The sequence below is a fragment of the Muscardinus avellanarius genome (genome assembly GCF_963383645.1).
Source record: "Muscardinus avellanarius genome assembly, chromosome: 3".
In the NCBI taxonomy this organism is placed as follows: domain Eukaryota; kingdom Metazoa; phylum Chordata; class Mammalia; order Rodentia; family Gliridae; genus Muscardinus; species Muscardinus avellanarius.
This window is the reverse complement of record NC_137788.1, coordinates 4,222,374-4,246,740: the sequence shown is the minus strand read 5'-3', so window position 1 is coordinate 4,246,740 and position 24,367 is coordinate 4,222,374. Positions and strand designations below refer to the sequence as shown.

General features: G+C 57.0%; 1 protein-coding gene across 1 annotated transcript in view; it reads left to right on the top strand.

The window, feature by feature from the left end:
* Nucleotides 1–24,367, top strand: part of NPHP4 (nephrocystin 4) — a gene marked incomplete at both ends in the record, with an annotated part of 92,262 nt that overhangs the window by 9,029 nt on the left and 58,866 nt on the right. The window contains 7 exon segments of the mRNA XM_080691259.1: nt 4,323–4,495; nt 5,424–5,488; nt 7,644–7,799; nt 14,402–14,538; nt 18,189–18,370; nt 19,010–19,136; nt 22,133–22,315. Coding sequence (XP_080547385.1) covers nt 4,323–4,495; nt 5,424–5,488; nt 7,644–7,799; nt 14,402–14,538; nt 18,189–18,370; nt 19,010–19,136; nt 22,133–22,315 — 1,023 coding nt within the window.

The window sequence follows — 24,367 nt, the reverse complement described above, 5'->3', positions numbered from 1 at the left end:
GTGCTGCCCACACCGCCCTGACCCCGAGCTGGGAACTTCTCTGTAATGCTGGCTTCTTTCCCTCTGGGCTCTGTGTAGTGGACCCAGGCGAGCAGTGCTCAGACCTCTCCGTTCCCAGCAAGCAGTCCTCAGACCTCTCCGTTCCCACCTCAATTCTAAGCTCTCTGCTGAGCCCTTCCTTGCTGGAGAGGAATTGCCTTTCACTTCCTCTGAGACAGTTAATAATTCATTCAGCCTCTAAAAGAGTGTCTTGAAAAAAAAAATAATCCTGGAGGCCACAGTACTGCTGCAATTTTTACATTTCCTCTTTGAGACGGACATAACTCTCCCTCTAATTCTCTCCCTAGCTAGCCACGGCCCCACCTCTTGTGCAGGCTTTATTTACTTTAGGGTCACCAGACAGGGGCCCTGCTGTACCCCACAATCAAACCAAACCCGGAGCAAGGGATCCTGTCCCTCCAGAGATAGGTGCACCTGCTCTCACCGAGGACACGCCTCCCATCCCGAGTGAGTGGACAGCAGGTCCTGAGCCCTCCTCGTCAGTGTGATCGGAACCATGAAGTCCCGTTCTAGAGTGGAAGCTGTCTCGGGGTCCTCTGTCATCCAAGTGTGAACACCAGAAGAACTTTGGTAGAACAAGCTCCAGGTGAGCTCCTGGAGGCCTCCCTAACCTGCTGAGTCTGGCTTCAGTCCTCCTGTGCCCACCTCCCGAGTGCGCCTGGACGGCAGGTGTGCGCCACCACGCCCCGCTAGAGGAGTTGTTCTAGGCCAGAGCGAGGACTGGCTTTGGCCACGAGCACTGGGTCTGATGTAGGCTGCGGATGAGTCCAGGTCCTGCTTTCGCACTTGTTCCCGGCAGCATTTCAGGCACGTCGCTCAAACTGTGAGCTGGAACTGCTCACCTCTATGTGGGAGAGCGACTTGCACCTCGGAGGCCACGGGAGTGTGCCTCACATGCGGCACCTGGAAGCAGGAGGCACTCAGTCAGCGGGCGGAGCAGTGGTCGAGCACCGGCCCCGGGCCAGGCTGTGTTTGGGGGCTGGGTGTGCAGGGATGGACAGGCACGTGCGGCCTCTCAGCCAGGTGAAGCGCGCCATTTACCTGGATCGGGCCTCACAGCCTCGGCACCGCTGGTGTTTAGGGCTGGCTAGTCCCCTGTTCTCTGCTGCAGGCAGTGGTCGTGTGACGCTTTGCTTTGGCTGCCCACCCCGCAGTGGGGGGGGCGCTTTCTATTTGGGAACCTGGGATCGTGCGTGTCTTGGAGGACAGTTTGGCTCTGCTGAGCTGGCTGCGCCCAGGGCAGTCAGTGTGGGGCGCCCTGACCAGGAAACTGTCTGATCCCCAGCGTGAGGCCGAGCTGCTGGATTATGACCCTTCCTGAAGGTGTTCTGTTAAGGGTCTACTTTCTGCTCAGCCCCTCTCCCCTGGCTTGTGGCTACCTAGTGGTTGACTGGCTGTCGGCCCGGACGCCCGGTGCAGCCTCTTCCTAAGGACACCTCGGCAGAGCCCAATTTCCATCCTGTCATGGGTGAGAAATGGCTGCTGGCCCGAGGCGAATGGTGTCGGTGTTTTTGAAGATGAAGGCATTAGGACGGGAGCATTTAAATGATTTATTAATCTGTTTATACTGTCAGGGAGGGAGCTTGCCAATGCGGATGAGTGAGGGGCCGAGGAGCCCGCTCTGCTCTTCTGTCTGGAGTGGCCTTCTGCAGGTAATTCGATGGGCTTGACTTACACTCTTAATCATGCAATTTCAGTTGATGCATAGAATTTTCCTCTCAAAGTGTATGGTGTTGGTGTTAATTAACTTCTCCCGGACGGAGGACCTGTTTGCAGGGGTCACTCAGCAGAGTGCTGTTGGGATTCCAGCGGCATCCCATTTGCATACCAGGAAGGCAGGCGCTCCTGGGCACGCACGGTCCAGGGGGCGTGACTGTGGGCCGGCCACCGGTGGTCAGTCTCCAGCCCGGGAGGCTTTTATCTGTCTCGGGGCTGCTGGCGCCTGAGCAGCGTTTTCACGTTCGTAGCTGTTTTTCATAGAACCTCCAAGCCTGGGCCTCTTCAGGGCTGGGTGTTTCCTGGGCTCCTTATGAATTCTTCAGCAGGGTTCTTTCCACATTGGAGGGTCAGTAAGTGATTTTTGGAAAAGAGCATGTGTCTTCATGAGCCGATCGCAACGCTGACACGGCTGTCTGAGCACAAACGCCTCTCGTTATGCTGCGCTTCCCATGAAGGTGGACTCTTTTTTTTGGGGGGGTGGGTATCAGGGACTGAGCCCAGGGGCATTCTGCCTCCAAACTGCAACCCCAGCCCCTTTGATTTTTATATTTTGAAATGGCGTCTTGTGAGGTTGCTAAGGGTGGCCTTGAACCTGTGATCATCCTGTATAGGCCTCCCCAATACTGGGTTGACAGACCTGCCCATGTGTTTGCTGTAGGCTGGCTCTTCTGATGAAAAAATGGGTTTTAGATTCTAAGGTTGGCTGCTGAGATGAGCACCAGGGACTGTCGCTGGTGTGTGTGTGTGTGTGTGTGTGTGTGTGTGTGTGTGTGCGCACGTGCGTGTGATCTTAAGGTAACTGTCTTCTGGTGGTAGGGAGGGGAAGAAAGCAGCCGTCGGGCCACGCTTGGGGAAGTCCTGAGCAGCTGGTCCCGCTGCCTTCAGGAAGAGCCACTTCAAGGTGACCTTTAAGCTGAGAGATGATTGCTTCGTAGCGAGTTTAAAATGTTTGTTTTACTGCCAAAAGGAAGAGTGGGCCGTGTTCATAAAAGCATCTGCACAGGTATAAATATGGAGGTGAGACTGACAAGCCGGCTCACAGTCGGGCTTTTAAGTAGTTCTTGAGTCTCAGAAACAGAAACATAACTCTCGCTCAGTCCAACCACCTGTCAGCTGTAAGTGGTCATTATTTTATCATTTTGCAATAAAAGATAATAGAATAACGATTTATATCTCATGGCTGATGTTTTAATGCGTCTCTCTGTTATCCTGGGCTGACAGTCTGTGATTACAGTAAACGTTTTCCCAGTGACACCACGGTAATGACTCGTTAATAGGAGGATTAGTCTGAGTTTAAATCACAGAGCGCAGACCAGCCTCTGCCCAGCCTCTCTCCGCCATGGGTGGTCTTTGTACCCAGCTGGCTGTACCCCGTTATTTGCGCCAGCTCAGTCTGGAAGCCAGTTCAGCGCCCCTTGTGAGTGCTGTGGACGCAGATACCCCACGGGTTGGCAGACCCAGCTAGCAGCTCCCCTTCTGTGTCCCGTGCCCGTCTTGGTCAGTTTAACTAGAAACGCTGCATTCCATTGAACGGAGCAGGAGAGCAGCGGCAGAGGGAAGGGAGCATATGTGCTAGACACGGAGATGATGGGCCCTGCCGTCCCAGCTCTCCGGCTCCCCTCAGTCCTGGGCAGCGGGAGCCAGAGCCCTCTCGTTGGCTGTCCAGGATGGAGAGGCTACAACTTAAAATTTTTTAAGTTCAATTTGAATAGCATCTCCTTGGTTGTCTTCCCTTCTCCAGATCTTCTAATGAAAAGGTCTCAAGGTGGTTTTCATCATAAAAGACATTGCGAGCCAGGCGTGGTAGCTCATGCTTGTAATCTCAGCATTTGGGAGGCTGAGACAGAAGGATTGAGGTTTCAGGACAGCCTCAGCTACTACTTAGTAAGGCCCTTTGCAACTCAGTGACACCCTGCTTCAAAAATAGAGAATAATAAAGAATAAAAAATAGGGCTGAGGGTATAGCTTGGAGGTAGGATGCCCCTGGGTTCCATCCCCAGTACTGCAAAAAAAAAAAAAAAAAAAAAAAAAAAGACATTGAACGGGGGATAATTACTTAGCACTAAAGAAATCTAAGAATCCCCTTCTTAGTTTAAACACAGTTCAGACGGAACTTTGTGAAACATACACAGACAGCAGGGTTCGAGTCAGCGCCGGCAAGCCACCGTTGGTGTTTTCCGCACTGAGTGTTAGCTGAGGCCGGTTATGAGGTGGTCAGCGGGTGTGTCTGTAGCGGGCTTGTTCTGTCTTGGGCTGTCTTACCATGATGCCGCCTGGTGTCACCTGTCCTGGGGGCAGGTGCGCAGTCTTTTCAGCACCTGGAACCAGGAACCCTGCCATATCTTTCATCTCCGAAGGAGGGATTGTACTGCCCTGCCTCCCTCCCTCGCACCCTGAACAGGCTGGCACTGGACCGGGGCGAGTAGAGTCCTGGATGCTCGTATTGTGCGCGTGGAGAGGGCCTCCTCTGCCTCCTCTGCAGCTGTGGATGTCTGCCCACTGTCCGGCTGCCATCTAGCTGGCCTCTGGTTTCTGTTTTGCAGCCTTTCTACTTCCATACAACCTTAAACCACCCGAATATCGTGGCCGTGGTGGAAGTGGTCGCGGAGGGCAAGAGGCGGGATGGCACCCTTGAAGCTTGGTCATGTGGCTTTGGAATTCTCCGGATCTTCAGCAACAAGCCAGAGTCTCCGGCCTCTGCTCCCCAGGACAGACGGTAACTGCCTTGCTTACAGCGTGGGTCTCCGGCCTCACTCCAGGGTGACTTGACTGTTTGCTCCTGGTGGCAGTAGAGTTTTAGTTTGTCCTGGTAGGTGTTTTGTGTTCACGAGAGCGTAGAGTGGGAGGGTTTTCATTTTGTTAACTGCTTCTCAGCAAGCCGAGTTGTTCATTAGGCCAGAGTGAGGACGGGCTTTGGCCACGGGCGCTAGGCCTGTTGTAGGCTGCATACGAGCCTATGTCTTGGTCTCCCACTTGCTCCGGGTGGGATTTCAGGAAGTTGTTCAAACATCTGTATGTGGGAGAAGGATTTGCACCCGGGAGGCTACTGGGCACTGGGCGGTGTGGGCCTCACATGCAGGAGCCTGGAGCGGTAGACACCCAGCCGTGGTGGAGCACTGACCGTGTGCTAGGCTGTGGTTAGGAGCTGGGCATGCAGCGATGGACAGGACTGCGTGTGACTTCAGCCAGGGCCAGGGCTTCTCCCCTGGTGGCGCTGGCATGTGGGCCGGCCGTCCTCTGCTGTGGGAGCCGCTGCGCACTGCAGGGTGCTCAGCAGCACCCCCGCCCCTTGTGGCAACCAGATCCTCTCCAGACATTGCCAGATGGCCCTGGGCAGAGTCGTCCCTGGGTGAGAGCTCTGCTCTAGTGACATGCATGGCAGTTTCTCAGACAGTGTCCTGCTTGGGACATTTCAGGGTGGGTGAATTTCCCCCAGCATATGCCAGCTGCCCAGTCCTTGGGCGGCGGGTGTGGCAGACATTCTTGGCCTGGCTTTTAGCACCAGGGCTGGGCGGAGACATGACTGGCAGCGCTTGGAAGCTCTCGGCTTGTGGTATAGGTGGGTCTCCTGCCCTTTTCCCTTGAGAATGTAGCTGACTCATGCGGGATGTGGTGGTTGACGTCATCCCGGTCCTGTCTTCCAGGTTGAGGCTGTACCACGGCACCCCCCGTGCTCTTCTGCACCCGCTGCTCCAGGACCCCGTGGAACGTAAGCCCAGCCGGCCTGGCCACGCTCCCCGAGCTCCTGGCTGAGAGCGTTCCCAACTTCAGCTCTGTCCTGTCGGCTCTGAATGTAAACCACTGTCAGCTTAGTTCAGTTGTTCAATAGTTTCCGGCAAGTGTGTCCAGGCTTGCATTTTTGCATAATTTAAAGCACTGTAATGGACCAGCCCCAAAGGAGGCCATCCATCACTTTGTGAGGCGTGCACAGGAGTGGTGTGGCCCGTGGGAGCCACCTGGGGCGGGGAGGCGGTCTCCTGGCCTCTTGCATGAAGCTGTTGCTCGTGGTCACCGGCCACTAACTGTCCAGTGAACCTTAAACTGTGAAGTCATGGGTCAGCATGAGCACAGCGGCCTTCCCACCCTCCCTCCCTGAGGGAGACTGCTCTGGGCCCTGTGTGGCCCCAGCGAGGCGGCTCTCCGCTATGCCTCCTGAGCAGCCAGAGGGACACCAGCTGGTGGCCAGCCAGAGGGGTGCGCGGCCCCTGCTGCTGCCCGCTGGAAGGTGGGCAGAGGGGCTCTGGGTGGGAATGGCCAGAAGGACATCGTAGAGGCCCCAGGGTGTATGGACTGGGAGTAGTGGGGATGAGTCTGTCCTTGGAGATGGGCCTAGGCTTCGTGAGAGGAGCCAGGTGCCCCGTAGCCTCTCTTCATATGCCAGAGAGCCTGCCCCTCGCCAGTGAACTTGGTGAGAACCTTGAGATAGGGGAGCAATCAGGAACTTAATTTTATTTATAAAGATTGGCTTTTAGGTTATTTTTCAATCAAATTAAATTATTTGCCAAGATTCCCCACTCCTGAAGTGTCCTTAGAATCAGGGCCTTTAAGCAAGATACACAGTTCTCAGAGCTCTTCCTGTGCATGGTCAGGGGAATCCAGGAGCTTGAGCGGTGTGCGGGTGACCCTGGGCAGCTCTGAAGGAGCCCGGTCAAGCCACGCCCTGTGGACCTGGTGAGGGCCAGGGCACCGGCATCCCTGTGAGGGGAGGCTGGCGAGCGGCTGGCGTTTGTCTTCTTGCTGCCCACCGAGGTTGTGCCAGTCTTCCCTTTGACCGGCCATGTGCATACAGTGCCTTCCAGTGCCACTTTAAATTGTGAAGGGCCCATGCTTGGAGAGGTTAGGTGGTAAAAATACGGTTGTACTCATGTTTCTAAGGACTCCAGTAGTTCACACTTAGCTCTTTTCTTGTGAAAGCAGAAAATGAATGAGATGAATTTGAAACTGGTGCAGCCCTCCCCGTCCTGCCACATCTGGAATTTTAGTAGCCACAAGTGGCCCGTGATGGTATTGTGTGCCTCTGGGAGTGGAGGAAATCAAGCCCAGGAGTACAGGACTGAGCACTGGGGGACCAGGAGGCTGCACCTGCGGCACCCTCTTATGCCCTGGCCTGTGGTTCTGGCGCACGGGTACTCCACTCCTGTCACCCTGTCCATCCCCCTCAGGTGCCGGCCCCTCCCTGGGTGTCCCGAGCGCTCTGCAGGAGCTTGCCTTGTTCTGGGCCTCAGGGGCTCCCTTTACCTCTACTCCCAGCTGCCTTACCTTTGCTGTGGTCCAGATCCCATCCCCTGTGCAGGATGGAAGCCCGGTGCTTGTGTCTCAGCCCAGTGCAGGAGAACAGCCCAGAGCGGGGTCTGGCTCTGACTGCATTGGCCCCCCCCAGCCCCAGCGACGTCCTGCTCCTTTATAGGCTCGATGGACCGCAGGCTACGACCCAGAGGAAGGCAGCCCGTTGGCCAGAGCGTCTCCAGCCTCCCCGGGAGGGCAGGGCCATGATGCCAGCTGGATCCAGCGGGAGGGCTGGCCCGCTAAAAGTGTTGCTGCAGGGCTGGGGTGGCGGTCTCTGCCTGTCCCCCGGGCTTCTCAGGAGGCCGAGGCGGGAAGCTGGCTTGAGCCCAGGACTTCCAGGCTAATGTGGGCAACGTAGTGAGATTCTGTTCCCCAAACAGTCAACACCCCAAACACAAGAAATACAAACAGAACCCAAACAGGGTCACCTCTGTAGTTTGCAGTTTTAGGCAGAGTTGTTCATTGCTCTCCTTAGACAGAGGTTTACAGATTGTGCTGTTTTCTCTAAATTTCCACTTCTTGGCCGGTTGCCTGGCGGTGGCCGTGGCTCCTGCCCTCACATTGGTGCTCTTCCCTAGAAAACAAGCACCTGACCCTTGTGGAGAATTGTAGCCTGCAGTACACCCTGAGGCCTCACCCGCCTCTGGAGCCCGCCTTCCACCTCCTGCCCGAGAACCTCCTGGTGTCCGGCCTGCAGCAGATCCCCGGCCTGCTTCCTGCTCACGGGGAGCCGGGTAAGGCTCCGCGATTCCCTCGGCACTGAGGGTGCGGGTTCAGGACCTGCCTCCTCCAGGGTGAGGGAGGGTGCAGGCGGGGCTGTGTGTGCCTGTGCAGCGGTGGCAGCCTCACCTCACCCCCATCTGTCTTCATTTCTGCGAGCACACAGCCCCCGCCTCTGTGACCGTGGCCAGGAGAGCCAGAGAGCCGCCATGGCTGGACCTCACTGTACTATGCCAGGACCTTTGTGATTACTGTTCCTATATACATATATATATTATTTATTTATATTTTTGTGGTACTGGGGATGGAACCCAGGGGCATTCGACCTCTGACCTACACCCCCTTTTCTAATTATTTTTAGTCTTTTTATTTTATTTTATTTTATTTATTTTTTTGGTGGTACTGGGGTTTCTGGAAGCCCTTCTACCTCCAGGCTATACTTCCAGACCTATTTTATACTTTTTTTAAAATTTGGAAACAGGGTCTCTTAAGCCAGCGTGGCCGGCTTCAAACTTGTGCGATCACCCTGTCTCTGCCTCCCAAGTGCAGGGATTACAAGCGTGCGCCACCACGCCTGCCTATTTTTTTTAATTTTTAATTTTTAATTTTTTTGCAGGTCTGGGGATGGAACCCAGGGGCATTCGACCTCTGAGCTAAACCCCCTGCCCTATTATTTATTCTTTATTTTGAAACAGGATCTCGCTGAGTTGCAAAAGGCCTCACTAAGTAGCTGAGGCTGTCCACGAACCACAATCTTCCTGTCTCAGCCTCCTGAATGCTGGGATTACAAGTGTGCGCCACCACGCCTGGCTAGTTCTTTTTATTTTTTATTTTTTGCAGTACTGGGGATGAAACCCAAGGACATTGTACCTTCAAGCTACACTCTCAGCTCTATTTTTTATAGTCTTTTTATCTTTGAAACAAGGTCTCACTGAGTTGTGAAGGGCCTCGCTAAGTAGCTGAGACTGTCCGCGAACTAAGTAGCTGAGACTGTCCGCGAACTGCAATCCTCTGGTCTCAGCCTTCCGAATGCTGGAAGCATGTGCCACCATGCCCAGCACTGTTATTATATTCAATTGTGGCTAAAATATATATAACGTAGAGTTCACTACGTGACCTGTTTGTAAGTGGATGTTGAGGGTAGTCAGCACATCACCACCGCCGTCTCCAGGATGATTTCTTGTCTTCTCAAGCTGAAAGTCTGTGTCTATAAACCCTACCCCCGGCTCTGGGACCCTACTCTGCATCTGTGTGTACGAGCGTGACTGCTCTAGGGACCTCGTGTACATGGAATCTACGGGGTTTGTCCTTTGTGACTGGCCAGTACACGCAGCACAGTGTCGTCCGGGTCTCCACACTGCAAGTGTCAGAATTTCCTTCCTTTTGAAGGCGTAATAACATTTCATCACCTGGGTGGACCACATTTTGTTTATCCACTCGTCTGTTGGTGGCCTTGGGTTGATTCCATCTTCTGGCTGCTGTGAACACAGATGTGCAGTGAACTTGAAAACTCAAGTCCAGCCGGGTGTGATGGCGCGCGCTTGTAATCCCAGCATTGGGGAGGCTGAGACCAGAGGATCGCGGTTCGGGGACAGCCTCAGCTAGTTAGCAAGGCCCTTCACAACTCAATGAGACCCCGTTTCTAAAATAAAAAGACTAAAAAATAGGGCTGGGGGTGTAGCTTGGAGGTACAATGACCCTATGTTCCATCCCTAGTACCACAAAAATAAGAAAAAAGAAAAGGAGACTGAAGTTCACGTGAAAGGCTAAGGGCCCTCATGTGTGGCTTTCAGGAAGTGACTCTCCAGGAATGGGCTTGGGTCAGCTCTTGTACAGCTGGAGTCCACTGTTGGTGTTCTAGGCAGTGGATTCTGCAGGACAGTCCTCATGACTTGGGTTGTTCCCTAGAGGTCGGTGCCCTGCCTCTGGAGGTGGCGGGGCCTTAGGAGGCGTGGCCTAGTGGAAGAGGTTAGGTGTTGGGTGCCCGACCCAGCCCTTCCGCCGTGAGGTGAACAGGCCTCCTCCTCCATGTGCCCTGCCTTGACGGTCTGTGCCACCACAGGCCTGATGCGACAGGGCCGAGTGACCAGAGATGGAGACCTCTGAAACCGTGAGCCGAGGTGAACCTCCCCTTTTAGGCTGCATGGTCTCAGGTCGTTGTCATGGTGACGGAAGCTGGCCACGCCCTGGCCTCCTGCTCCTTTGGGCATTTCTGGAAGCCTTCCCTGTGGCCGTCCCTCGCAGTGGCGCTGCCAGAGCCTTGGGCGTCTTGGGTGGCCACCTCCCCGATCCGTTAGAGAGAAAGCTGGCTTTGGCTCTGTGTGGGCGGCTGGGGGGGGGGCAGCGGCGTGCTGTGGGTGTGGCTCGTGGAAACATTCAAGAAGACACTGAAGAAGGATGCAGCCCCGCCCTGGTGCGGTGTGCTTGTGCCGGCGTCCCGTGGGTGGCACAGCGTCTGGTCCATGCTGGGAGGTGCGCTTCAGTCACATTAGGTAATGACTTCCTGGGGTTGCTCACGGAGTCTGTCTCCCTGGGCATGTCCCCTGGGCCTGGCTTCTGGGGCCGGGAGGCCCTATGAGCACCTCTGTTGGCCTCTGCTGACCTTGGGAGCATCATGATTTGTGGGGCTTAGGTCAACTCTGTCAGTCTTGCTGACCTGGGATTCTGGGACCTGAGATATATCCAACCCTTGCCAGCAGGTGTCATTGAAACGGGAACTAGACAGAAGGCATTGCCGGTGCCTGGCCCGCTCTCTTTCATCTCTGGGAGTCCCGGGGGCTTGCCTTTGCCAGTGCTGGGATGGTGAACGGGAAGTGTAGGTGCCCAGGCAGCCCCATGTTTGTCCTTGGACCTCGTGTGAGGCTGGGGCGCAGGGGCTGTGCGGGGGCAAGCCGAGCTCTGGATTCGAGGAGCAGAGTTGGCAGAGGTGCGGTCTCAGCACTCAGCCAACTTCGGGTTTGGCACCGCGGTGCTGGGATAGGTAGGTGGTGCCCTAGGACTGCAGAAATGAGGGACAGTCACGCTGTCGCTTAAAACCCAGCGAGCAGGGACTTTGAAAGCAGGAGAGGCGCTGGCTGCACTGGCTTCTGAGCAGAGGGGCGCGGCTCTCCATTCCCCTGGGGCGGCCATCTGGAGAAGAAGCCCGTTGCACTGTGCCGCTTGGCTTTGGATTGTGTGTGAGATGCCAGGGTGAAGACATGCCTCGTGACCGCAGACTGGGGCTGCCGCGGCGTTACCATCTCCGCCGGGAGTCCTGCCCGGGCACGTGCAGCCCCCGGGCTCACCCTGCAGGAGGGCTTGCTGGGTGATGGTCTGTGCCGGCAGGGCCGGGACTTGCTCAGTGGTGGCAGTCACTTGTCTGATCTGCGGTGGTTTGATTTTATTTCGAGGCCACACGGGGTGTTGGCTAGTTGTTCATTTGTAAAGGCTGCAGTGCAGGAGGGTCGAGGTGGGTCTTTGTTGAGGTCTTGGTTGGCCACTTGTGCTTGCGACTGTAGGACAGGGCTCCAGCCAGGCTGGCTCACACTTGTAGAGCGAGGTCTCTCACTCCCACAGGCCCAATTGGGGCTGCCTTCTAGAATGGAGACCTGGGCCATGGCCAGGCCAGGGCTGACGGAGCCCCTGAGGGAGGTCTCGCAGGGTGCTCAGCTTGGAGAGGGTGCGACTCAGTTCTCCTGGTATACTTAGCTCTGGAGGACGGAGCAAAGTCTCTGCCCAGAGCTCTCCCCTCCTCAGGGGCCATGCCCCCCCACAGCGGCAGGGAAGCAGCATGGGCCACGGCTGCCTTCCCGGAGGCGGGTGCAGGGCGAGCTGTGCATTGGGGCTCTGGAAAGTGGGAGATGCTGTCAAGGGCTTTGGTGAAAGTTCGCGTGTCAGTGTCTGCAGATTAGAGTGGATGTGATCTGGGTGGCTGTCCCAGTTCATGGCCTCTCTAAGCCTGCGGCTTGCTTTTCCTCTATAAAACGCAGACAGTAATAGGGGCTGCTCACTGAGCTCCGTTGGGGGGGAAAATGAGATGGATCGGTCCAGCACTAGCACTGGACGCTGGGTGAGTACCCAGCAAGCGTGAGCCGTTGCTCTTTCGTCCTGAATTCAGATCCTGTCTAATTCAGCCCCAATCCACGCCCCCTTTGGTAGCACACCCTGGACGTCTGGTCCTTCCTCGTTAAAGCTCTATATACGCGTGGTGAGAGGACTCAGCTCCCGCCAGCTCTTCTTTCTCCAGCGGAGCTTGGGATCCAGGCCCTTGGCTCCAGAGCCCGTGGTGGTCACAGGACGTGGCCCAGCGAAGGCTGCTGGGTGGAGGTGCTCAGCCCTGACCCTCCGGGCTCTAGGACCTCGAGGCGTCTACCTGCAACAGTGGCTGCTCAGTCTTCTCTCCTGTGGGTCCTGACCTCCTTACTCTGTGCTGCTGTGGTAATGGCGCCGGGTCCGTGTGTGGGATGCCCAGAGCCTGCTTCTGGCTCAGGCTGGGGCCGCTCCCGGGAACACTGGCTCTGCTGCCTTCCCAGCGCCCTAGCGACTCCGCTCCTTCCTCTGAGTCGCTGCCCTTGGAGGTTGGCAGTGCAGCCCAAGGCGATCCTTCCTGAGAGAACTGGGTTCTTTAAGAAGCATGTCACGGGGTCCACTACACTGAGCATAGTTAGTTTAGACGTGACCATGTTATGATCAGAATTGGCCGCAGCGGTAGCAGGTTTGGGTCCACCTGTCTGGCTGCACACACCTGTGCACGGGACCGGCCTGTCCACGCAGAGCCTGGTGTCAGGGCCACCGAATGAGCTCTGCTCCGATTCCCAGTCCTCGCGTCTCGTCATTTGTCTGGGCACACTTGCCTGTTCACTAACATTGGTTCATTTCCCTGGAGTTCTGACGCATAGTAGGTTTCCATCATCGTGGATGTGTGTAGGGTCTCTGTTGTGACGGCTCAGCTGAGGCGGGCAGGCTCACGCTCAGGTCAGATGAGGCAGCCGACCCTGTCCCAGCCCGTGTTCTCCTTTGCTAAGTCAAACATGGAGTCCACAGGATGCGCTGTTGCAGGCTCCGAGGCCGTAATCTGTGTTGTGTGTGTACACACGCATCTCTTCTGGGAGTGCGGGCCTACGATCCGCTGGCTTGGCGCCCACAGTGTCCTGCAGTGACTCCGCGGGTGCCGAGAACCCACTGGGCAGCTGGCCCCACGCTGATGTTGTGGGTGCTGTGTCCTCCCTCGCTCGGCTGTGGAACTGGGGTCTGGAGAGCGGCGGGCCCGGGGCCACGAGCAGAGTCGAGATTCACACGGTCTGGCTCCAAAGCCTGCCATATTTGGGTAGCCCGTGCCTCGGTGCTCCCTGGTGGGTGCCATTGTCCTCCAGGACCCGGAGTCTGAGGCGGCCAGGTGCTGCCCTCTTCCTGTGGCCTCTCGCTTTGGTGAGCACCCTGGACAGCCGGCGAGGCGGTGCCGTGCACCTGTGGCTGCTCCTCCGCTCCCGTGGGCTGCGGCCTCTCCCGTCGGCGATGGGCTGGGGGCCAGGGGCTTCTGGTGGCTGCAGCTGGCCTGTCCCCTGCGGAGGGCCTTCAGTGTGCCCTCTTCTCTGTCCCCTGCAGCTCCGCTGTCCTCTGCTGCTCTCCGGCCGAGCCCACGGGTGACAGTCTCCCACTGTTTGCCTCGTGTGTGTTTTGGCCTGCGTAAGGCCAGGTGGTTGGTTGCCTTGCACAGACACGCCTGGGTTTTGAACATTTATTTGCCTCAGGAAGTGGGGCCCAGAGCAGACAGCTGGAGCAGTGGGCGAAGAGGGCACTGAGCTTCCCCTTTCTGACCCTGAGGTGTAGACACGGGTCAGGGGCAGTGCTGCGTGAAGACGGGCAGAGGGTGGTGCTGGGTGGTGCCTGTCTGGGTTGGCAGCACCTTTGTTGCTCAGTAACAGGGCTGTCAGAAGAGAGGGTCCTCCTCATGGGATCAGAGGTGAGTCTTGACCTTGCAGCCAGGTCGAGGCCCGCTGTGCGCCGCCCGGCACCAGTCCCTGGGCTCCGTTGGACCATCATTCTCCCCGGTCCTTGGGGAGCCCCAGCAGGAGCTTCTGGATCAGGACCAGGATGCTTTCCTAGTGGCGCCAGTCCAGTCTGTGTCCTGTTGTTGCCGTAACGTGCGCATAAATGTTCCCACATTTCCAGTGGTTCAAGGTGAGCGCGGCCGAGCCCCACGGTGGGCTGTGTTCTTGCTACGGAAGTCAGTGTCGGGGGACCGAGCAGACGTTGCTCAGCTTCTGTTGTTGCCGTCCTCGGCTCGCCCAGCGGAGGCTTTGCCCTTGGAGGAGGTCTGGGTAGAATGTGGGCTGCACACGCAGTTGGCCCTGGCTAAGCCAGTGAGGTGCTTTGGCCTGACCCGCACAGGTTTCCTGTGCTCCGGCCCAGTGGCTGCAGCTACTTCCTCCTCCTCTCTTTTTTAAAATACCTTTATTGGTGCACTGTAATTATATGTCATAGTGAGAGTCAGAGATAAACCCATACACACACCACTTGGTATATTTCCCTTGGTCTGCAGGTGCCCCTTGCCCGGAGGTCCCTCCCTGTGTCCTGAGGCGGGCAGGCTCGGGCCCTCTGCTTGTCCCAGGGCCTCACATTAGCCCTCTCTCCACAGGTGACGTCCTCCGGAAGCCTCGCCTTCAGAAGGCCACCACGTGGCACTTGGACGACCTATTCTTCACCCTGTACCCCTCCCTTGAGAAGTTCGAGGAGGAGCTTCTGGAACTCCTCATGGGCGACCGCTGCCAGGAGGTGCTGTCTCCCGCCGTCCCACACCACGGTAGCTTGGTCTGAACAGAGGCCGTGCGCCTGGGGCTGGGCTCGGCGAGCTGCCAGCCAGCATTGGCGCCCTGGGGCTGGGCAGTGTGGCCATGCGACGTGGGTCCTGTCCTTTTTCTAAGTGAAGAGGTGCGTTCTTTCTTTCCTTGAAGGTGCCATGGATAGCAGGTCTTAGAGGACCCGTTTCCTCGCGGCTAAGCTCCCCACAGATCCCGCACCTCTTGTTTTGGAGGGTGATGAAGGTGCTGTTAGCCCGAGACACCAGTTAACGTTAATCTCAGTAGGTCGTACAGTCCTCGGGAAAAGTAAATCCATCACCAAACGAAGCCAGGGAACCTGTGAAATACTCTGTACCTGCAGAGGACGTTTTGCAGCTCTGTAGCTTGCTGCAGGAGGAGGCAGGAGGCATCCGACGTCTCACCCTGCAAAGTGTTGTGGTGGAGGCCTTCCCTCGCCCACCACACTAAGCCCAGCTGCCGTGTAGCCCGAGAGCCTGCGCGTGGGGCACCGCTGTTTGCCATGGGTGTGCTTGAATGCCCTGGGGTGCTTGGAGGGCTTTACCTGCCCTTCAGGCAGGGGTGTTCACAAGGCCTGTAAGGACAGAGCCCGAAGAGCCCCAATGCACACATCTGCCGCGTGTGCGGCACACGGGCCGTGCGTGGTTCCCTGGCCTCCTCTCATGACCAGGCCTCGCTTGTATGTTCTGTGCTGAGCTTGTGTGAGTACCAGAAGATCCTCAGAAAAGCCTTTGCTGGCTTGGGGACTTCTTGCTTTTTTCTTCGAGAAATGGGCCCAGCTGCTGTCACATCTGGGCCTGCCTGGTTCTGACCTGTTCCCTGCAGCCCGGCCTGGTGTGAGATGCGCTGTGCAGCCCAGGCCTCCTTGAGATGCGCTGTGCCCTGTTCCCTGCAGCTCAGCCTGGTGCCAGCCTGCCCTTGCTCCTGGGCTAATGGGCCGTGGAAGCTCTGCCTTCCATGATGAGAAAGGGCAGCCCTGTCTGCTCTCTCCACTCTAAAGAATGGGCCACGAGGGCTGGACGGGGGTGAACTGCCTCCTGTCCCCCTCCTGCGGGCCAGAGAGTTGATACTCTGGAAGATCCCCAAACACAAAGCAGCCTCGACACAAAGGGCCGAGAGGCTGCTGCAGCACCCTCGTGTGTGGCGCAACCGTGGCGGATGATCAACCCAGCGAGGAGACGGGGAGCCGGGCCTGCTGGTTGTCGTCCTCCCCGCCCAGACCAGCCAGCTCATCTTCGCTTTTGCCTGGTGTTGCAGCTTTACATGCACCTTGAGCTCCATGGCTTTCCTCTTCTGACCTTTACTTCATCGAAACCGCACTCTTCTTTTTATCTTGCCCAGCACTGTGTGCCTTTCATGGATAGGTGGTGCAGCGTGTGTGCTCGTTTTCTTTGCTGTATGGGATTCCTCCAGGTGAGCGTGCTGTGATTGGTTTGTCTGCCTTCCTGTGGGCGGGCAGCTGGGCCATCGTGACCCTCCTGGAACGTTCTTGTGTTGTGTCTGCCTCTTACCAGGTGAACTTTGGGCAGGAAGCCCCTCGGTTGTGCAGTGAGATGGCAGGTCACCTGGGGCTGCTGGAAATGGCCCTGACGCGCAGCCTTGTGACTGTGCACTGGGCCAGGGTTTGTCTTCGGCCACTGCAGCAGTAGCAGATTTAACACAGAGGCTTGAAAGTGTCCATGTACTGCTGATTCCTTCGGTAACCCTCTGCCTCTGTGAGAACAGGCTCAGACTTCTGCTGGGGGAGGAGACTGCGCACAGCCGCCTTAGACCAGCCGGCTCGGCCAGGCAGATGGGGTGTCTTCCACGGGGCCTTGGTGGCCGCTTGGATCTCCCCCGCTTGGCCTGCTCCAGGGTGGAGGCCTGCCCACCCCCTTGGAGCTCCAGAGGCTCGGTCGTGTACCTTCCTTGGTCGGTGGCCACAGGTGGTTTCTGCTGCTTGTGTGTTTTTTGCATATGCATGTTGGGCGCAGGCCATCTCGTGATGGAGGGCCAATCTGTGTGTCCTTTTGGGTCCCCGAGAGCGTGCATTCACCCCTCTACCCAGAGGCCTTTGAGGAACACAGGTCCCTGGCTTGCCCGCCTGTTTAGACCTACTGGCGCTGGCCTCCCCCTTCTCCTGGCCCTGGTATTTGCAGTGTGGGTGTGATCCCTGCTGGTCTCCCTGGCTCAGAGCTGCTTCACGCGCGGGTGAAGCCTGCCATGGGTTTGCGCTGGGCCCCTGGGCCTCTGGACACCTGGCTGACTCCCTTGAGTACGCAGTCCTTCCCAGACTTCCAACCTGTGTGCCCTGGATGGGCCCTGACTCTACCCCTGCCCTGTTCCTGGGAGTCCCCTCCCTCCCTACCAGGCTTCTCCACAGCCCCCCGCTTCACTGTCCTTGCGCTGTGCCCAGCCCTCTGGGGGTGCCTGGCTTCTTCCAGTGTCCTGGTTGTCTGTGTCCTAGCGAGTGTGCACGCCCGGGGACAGGGACTTCACCACAGCACGCCATGTGCGTTACTGGTGTCGGCCTGTGGTAGGCGATCGTGTCACGTTGCCGTGAGGATGCTGCCGAGTCATTTGTTTTCCATTCTGGTCGTCTGTGAGGGCAGCAGGCCGTCAGGTCTATCTGTGCGTCTGATGGTGCCGGGCTGGGCTGACTCAGCTCCTCTCTCCCTGGAGATGCAGTTCCAGGCATCGTGGTCTCACAGGAACGGCCGCGCCTTTTCTTGCTCTAGTTCTGGCTGTCATCCTGTTTTTCAGAGCAGAGAGATGCTTGAAGGTCCATTCATTGTTGTTTTGCGCATCTCCATCAAACAACTTTATCACCTGTTTCTACTCTTTGTGTTTTTGTTCCCCTCCTACTGGTAGATGTTCAGTTATCGCTGTAGTTTTATTTTCATTATCCAAAGACTAATAGGCTGAATTTTGATCCATTCAGCTTGATTAATGGGCAGTGAAGAACACTGGAAAATTCAGAGATCATTTTGCAAAGATCACGTAATTTAATAAGCACGACTCGCCCGGAGGGCCGTCCCCGTTCACTTGTTAGAGCGCCTGCTCATTTGTTGAGAAGATGAAACACTTTAATATCCTGTGCTCACTTTGGGCAGATCCGTTTCTGATGGTTTATGACTCACTGCCTAGGCGTGCACCCTCCTTATGGCGCCTTCTCCCCAGTCTCCAGTCTCTGGTACACAGAGTTGAAACCTGACGTGCCTTGCTTCAGGGTGCCTCTCCATCACTGAGTTCCCGGATCCTGGGGGCCTGGGGCTTATTGATGGAGCTAACTGATGGATGTGCTTATTGTCTGCACACCTTGAGCTAAGGGTGGGTGTATCTTGAGAATCGTCCACCGTGCCTTGGAGACCGAAGGTGTGCGTGGCAATTCAGGCGCCTTGGGGCGTGCTGCGTGGAGAGGACCATGCGGCGTGGGTAGGAGCCCGAGTCACTAGGAAGCCTCACAGGCGGCAGGCAGGCTCGGTTTTGCTTCGTCCTTTGAGGTGCCCCGCATTGGATGAGCTTGCCTCTCCGCTTCGGCTTCTGCCCTCCGCGTACCCGGAGCTTCTCTGGCGATTCCTCTCCCAGCCTTGTGAGATTCATTCCAGCTTTCTGCGCCTCCCGCAGGGGGGCGGCCCGCTGGATGGCGGCGCCCTGGAGGTCCTGGAGCGGCGCCTCCACGTGGGCGTGCACAACGGCCTGGGCTTCGTGCAGAGGCCCCAGGTGCTCGTGCTGGTGCCTGAGATGGACGTGGCCTTGACGCGCTCGGCCAGCTTCAGCCGGAAAGTCAGCTCCTCTTCCAGGACCAGGTATCCTCCCTGGGCCCCTGAGGCTGGGCCTGGTGTTGAGAGGTGGGCGGGCCGTGGAGGGATCCTGGGAACCAGGCTGTCAAGCAGGCCAGGTGCAGGTGCACGCGCCATGCAGGGGACCTTCCCCATCACCCTCTCCCCTCTCGGTCACACCCGTTCAGAACAGAGCCCAGAGCTGGAGAGTTGGAGAAACGCCATTTTCATGCTGCGACAACTTTGGAGTTAGCATTTTGATTCTTCCCAGTGATGGCTCTGAGGGTCTGAGGAGGCCCTTGCAGGCCGGATCCAGATGTGTCCTGGGATTAGTTCCTAAATGATGGAAAACCAGAGGTTGAGAGTCCTGCCGCTCTGTTCACCCAGTGCTCCAAACCCATGCCCCCGAGCCTCACCACAGCCTCTCAGACACCGGCAAGCGCGGCCGTCCCTGCACAGTGGTCCCAGAGGAGGGGCTCCTCCCTCCTGGCGCTCCCTGGTGACTGGGCTGTGCCATTCACCCCCGCAGCCGCCCTGGCCCTGGGGCGTTGGCTGTGATACCTGCACAGCGGCCTCACTGAGTCCACATCTCGGGCCCCCGCCGTCCGTGCAGGAGCGACGGCGGCCAGGCAGACTAACGGCTCCCGGTGTGTGTTTCTGGCCCAGTTCTGGAAACCAGGCTCTGGTTGTGAGAAGCCGCCTGCGCCTCCCTGAGATGGCCCGGCACCCGGCGTTCGTGGTCGTCTTCCAGCTGGAGTACGTGTTCAGCAGCCCCTCGGGAGTGGACGGCAACGTGAGGCTCCTCCCTGGGTTCGGGTCCCACCTGGTGGCGGGCTCTGTGCGCCGAGGGAGGCAGAGGGCACTGACACCTTCCTTCCTGCTGAGAGCTGTGTGTTGGGAGCAGGACGGACGTGCGGCCCGAGCACCTTCCCGCGGGCTCGGCTCTGGTCCTTCTCTGTCTTTGTAGTAGTGGCATGTTCTCTTGGCTGATAGTAAAACACAGTTCAGTAAGCTTTATGTATCATGATAGCATTAATTTCCAATTACTGAATCAGTAATTATTTTGAAAAATGAGGCCATTTTAATGTGCTTTCCATGGTGTTGAGTGTCGCAGAGTCGAGTATGCACAGTGATAGATGGCCTCTTGGAGTGGACGTTAACGTCTCTACATCACAATTAAGAGCGGGAATTCATAAATGGACTGGGAAGAAATGCGGTGCGCAGACGTCCTTTACATCACTGGCGTCGGTTCTTTGGTAAACCCAAACCACATTATTTATTTATTTATTTTTATTTTTGGGTGGTGCTGGGGTTCCTGGAAGCCCTTCTACCTCTGGGCTACACTCCCAGACCTATTTTATATATTTTTTAAATTTGGAAACAGAGTCTCCTACGCCAGCGAGGCTGTCTTTGAACCTGCGCCATCCTCCTGTCTCTGCCTTTCAAGCGTGGGGATTACAGAGGAGGAGGAGGACAGCACCCTCGAGGCATCCATGAGTTTGGAAAAGCCTCCTCCCAGTCAGGGTTTTGCTTTGTCTTTTCTGTGGCGGGTGCTGGGACTCGAGCCCAGGGCCTGGCACGTGCTGGGCAAGCCTCTACCACTGAGCTGCCCTCAGCCCCAACTCGCCACAGGGGCAGAAGACGCTCCCACAGGCCACAGCTAGCAGGGGTGCGCTGTGTGGTCCCAGCCGGGCCAGGCCTGCAGAGGAGGCTGCTCGGCTGGGGCCTCGTGTTCCCGCTGCCACCACGTGCGCCACCACGCCCGGCTAAAAGTGCTATATTTATTTATTTTTATTTATCTATTTCTTTCGGTGGTACTGGGGTTCCTAGAAATCCTTCTACCTCCGGGTTACACTCCCAGACCTATTTTTTGTATTATTTTTATTTGGAAACAGGGTCTCTCAAGCCAGTGAGGCTGGCTCCGAACCAGCACAATCCTCCTGTCTCCGCCTCCCAAGAGCGGGGATTACAAGCGTGTGCCACCACGCCCGGCCCACTCTGCTTTCTTTATTACCAAATTCCAGCTAAGTTGGAACTGAGGGCAGATACTCTGGGATGGGTGGGATTAGTGCAGCTTGGGGCTGGGGGTTGACTTGCCAAGGAGCAGACACGGACTGCAGGGCACTGTGGGGCACCGGGTGCCTGGCCTGGTGGGGCGCCGGGTGCTGCTGCCCAGTGCGGGTGGGAGTGTGCCAGGGTGGTGGGGGGCAGCACGGGGCGGGTGCCTTGGGGGCCCTGTGCTCTAGACTCTTCGCTAGGGGACGTTGATTATAGCCTATTTGTCAGCATAGAGCCTGCCTTTGTTGTACTTAGCTGTTAAGACAGCCCATGGAAAGTGCCTGGGCACTGTTGCTGTCTCTGGACGTGTCCTGGCTTCTTCTTTTCCACGTGGAGGGTGATGGCCACACGGGTACCGGCTCACGTTCCCTGCCACCAAGTGTACTTTCCTCCATGTGGTCTGGAAAGGACACCTTCCTGGGTGTGAAATCACCTGCTGTGTGCAACACTGAAAATGAAATAAGTTAGGGGAGTAACAGGTGAAGCCAGACGGCGTTAGAGAACACCGGCTCCCATCCCTGGAGTCAGGCTGTGTGGCAGCGGGAACACGAGGCCCCAGCCGAGCAGCCTCCTCTGCAGGCCTGGCCCGGCTGGGACCGCACAGCGCACCCCTGCTAGCTGTGGCCTGTGGGAGCGTCTTCTGCCCCTGTGGCGAGTCGGGGCTGAGGGCAGCTCAGTGGTAGAGGCCTGCCCAGCATGTGCCAGGTCCTGGGCTTGAGTCCCAGCACCCGCCACAGAAAAGACAAAGCAAAACCCTGACTGGGAGGAGGCTTTTCCAAACTCATGGATGCCTCGAGGGTGCTGTCCTCCTCCTCCTCTGTTTTCCCCAGCACTGGGGATGGAACCCAGAGCCCCCTGCAGACTAGGCATGCGCTCTGCCACTGCAGAGCTGCGTCCCAGGACATGGACACACCAGGCAGCGCTGTGGGCGTGGCCTCCTGGGCGGCCCTCGCCTGCCCCGCGCACACCCTTCAGTTGCTGCCGGCAAGCCCGGGCGTACTCGCATCACATTTGTCAACATTTTGGCATGTGCATTTTTAAAGATACTTGATTGTGGAAAATACCAGTGATGAACAGAGGTGGAGAGAGCCTCTGGGCCCTGGGCCCCCCAGCAGCGTGCATTGAGGGCCCCTTCCAAAGTGCTGCTGACCCACACGTTTTCTTGGGGTCTGTTCCTTTTATCTGGCCAGCAGTGGAGGAGGCGAAGATTTCGCACATAGACATTGACCCCGCCGATTGTCCCACTTCCTGTCCGCTCCAACACGAAATGCACCGTTCGGAGCCAGCGCTTCACTGGCGAGCAGGCGTGCTCAGCCCCTACAGTGAATAGCACCTACTCTCATCATTTTGTAAGGTTTCTGAGCATCAACACCCAGTGCTGTTCTTGGTATCTATTTTCCTGATGGATTTGAAGTTGGCGAGGTACAGAGTTTACGAACCTGGTGGAAGGCCCGTGGGAAAAGGAGAGGCTTAGCTCCAGTGCTCATCTTGGGGAAGGAAGCCATTGCTGTCTTGATCCAGGAACAGGAGACTCGTGTGGGTGAGGGGTCCGGTCCAGCGGGTCTCAAGATGGGCCATCTGCACCAGGGGCGCAGTCCTTTCCCACGTTAGTCCTTCTCTGGAAATGGAGCTGTGGTGCCTGCGCCGTGCTGCAGCGGGCTCCAGTTTGACTTCACGCAGCCAGGTGACGTCTGCGGGGACTCACGTGGATATGCTCTGTTTCCATTCCAGGCCGCTTCGGGCACGTCTCTGTCGAGCTTGGCATGCATGCACATGGTTCGCTGGGCTGTTTGGAGCCCAGCGCCGGATGCTGGCTCCGGAAGGGTGACCCTGCCTCTCCAGGGTGGGGTCCAGCCCAACCCTGCGCACTGTCTGGTCTACAAGGTGCCCTCGGCCAGCATGAGCTCCGCGGAGGTAAGCCGCAGACCCCCTTCTTACGTCTGGCGCTTCTCCTGTGAGCTTCCAGCATCCACTCCTTGTCAGGACCAGAAGGTGACAAATCGTTTGCAGATATTTCACAAATTTTTCATGTCATGGATGTGCTCTTAAAAAGGCAAAGATGATGGCCGAGCCGCGGCCAGATGTAACTCAGCCAGGCCAGTGGGCGCCGTCCCCGTCCACGCGCCCCTCGCGCGGCACCTCGCTGGCCGTGTGCACACACGGTGCTTTGCGCTCCCCTTCGAGGAGCTGCCTTGTGCGCCCCCTGCAGGTGTGTTGTGCGTTGGAGGACGGCCTGGCGTGGCGTCATGAAGGTGAGCAGGACCGGGGCCAGCCGGGGGTCCAGCTCCCAGCCCCAGCCCGTGTGCCTCCACTCACTGCCTCTGGACCTCGGCTCTCAGCCACGCACAGAGCGGCAGGCCTGTGGCAGAGCTGCTCAGCTCTAACTGACTGTCCTGGTCCTCTCCACTGAAACTGGAGCGCGGAAGGAGCGGAGCAGGTTGAGCGTGGGAGAGGTCTTATCTCCGTATTAATGTTTTGGTGCCAGACCCTTCTTTGCTGGGGCTGTTCTGTGCACCAGAGGATGCTCAGCCTCCTCTCCACTGGACACTAGTAGCACCCCCCTCCCCGAGTTGCAGAGCCCAAAACGTCTGCAGACATGGCTGATGACTCTTTGAGATCCACTCCCCTCAACGATGAACACGGTGAGCGGAGCTGGCCACAGCCGTGGCCCACGTGCCCTCTCGGCTTCTCCTGTGCCCCTTGCTGATGGTCTGGGTACCTGTCTGGCCGGCCAGGCCTCCTGGACCCTAGCACGCCTCACCTCCGCCTCACCCCAGGGAGCACTGTCTCCTATGTGCACACTAAGGGAAATGTCCTTGACCTCAGGGATTTACAGCTGAGAAGTGGCAGATAGTAGTCACAGAAAAATGGCATAAATACCCCATCATCTTTGACTCTGTAGATTTTAGGGTTTGATTGTTATGAGCATTTTCTATTGTTTACTGTGGAACAGAATAACATATCACAATTACATTTTTTTCCTTAAATAACTCCTGTTTTTCTCCAGAACAAATAAATGTCTTTTTTAAAATTTATATCTCCAGAAGCTGCCACTTTCAGTTCTTAGCAGTGACTTATGATATTTACCTTTGTTTTCTAAATAATGTGCTTCTACTGCTATTTCTTAGTTTATTAATTTTAGACATTATACTCTGGCTTCAATAATGACAGATGAGGACATTAGCGCTTTCATACTCGCCTGTCTGTGAAAGTCACTGCGTGGCCTTGGACTCAGGTGCAGGCTCAGGAAGTACACACACCGCGCAGTACTCGTGGCCGGAGAGGAGAGAGGGGCCCGGGGAGCCGGAAGGCTTCAGGGGCCATGGAGGCGGCAGCTTGGGAAGCAGCCTGTCCAGGGACGTTTGCCTTAGTGTGCACGTAGGTGCTGAAACAGCGCTCCCTGGGGCGAGGCAGGGCTAAGGCAGTCCCCAAAGTCCTGCGCTCGCCCCAGGCATCACACGAGTGGATCTGACCCTTGATAGCATGCCACAGAGTTTGGGAACTGAGCTCTGGGTGGACTACTGCCCTAGCCTGTCCCAGGGTCGGCGGCCAGGAGGGGCACATGAGGAGAGATCCCGGGGCCCTCCCCCACGGGCACTGAGGATGGCCTGGGGGTGGGGCACCAGCCACAGGAGGAACGGCCTGGACTCCCTAGGCCGACTCCTGCCAAACACAGGTATTAACATTCTTTCATCACAGATGTAAACCAGCCTCAGAGCCTCGTAGTGTAAATTTCAAAATGTCCAGATACAATCTAAAGTTAATTGGCATACAGAGAGCCTGGAAAATCTCTACTTGTAGGGAAAAGGCATTTACCAGGCACCAGCGCTGACCTGACACAAACGTTGGTCTGGCCAGACAGACTTTAAAGGAGCCATACAGTGCTCTGGGAAATAGGAGCTCACACTCTTGAAGCAAATGGAAAGCTGGAAGGTCTTAGTAAAGAGACAGAAGACAGACTAAGAA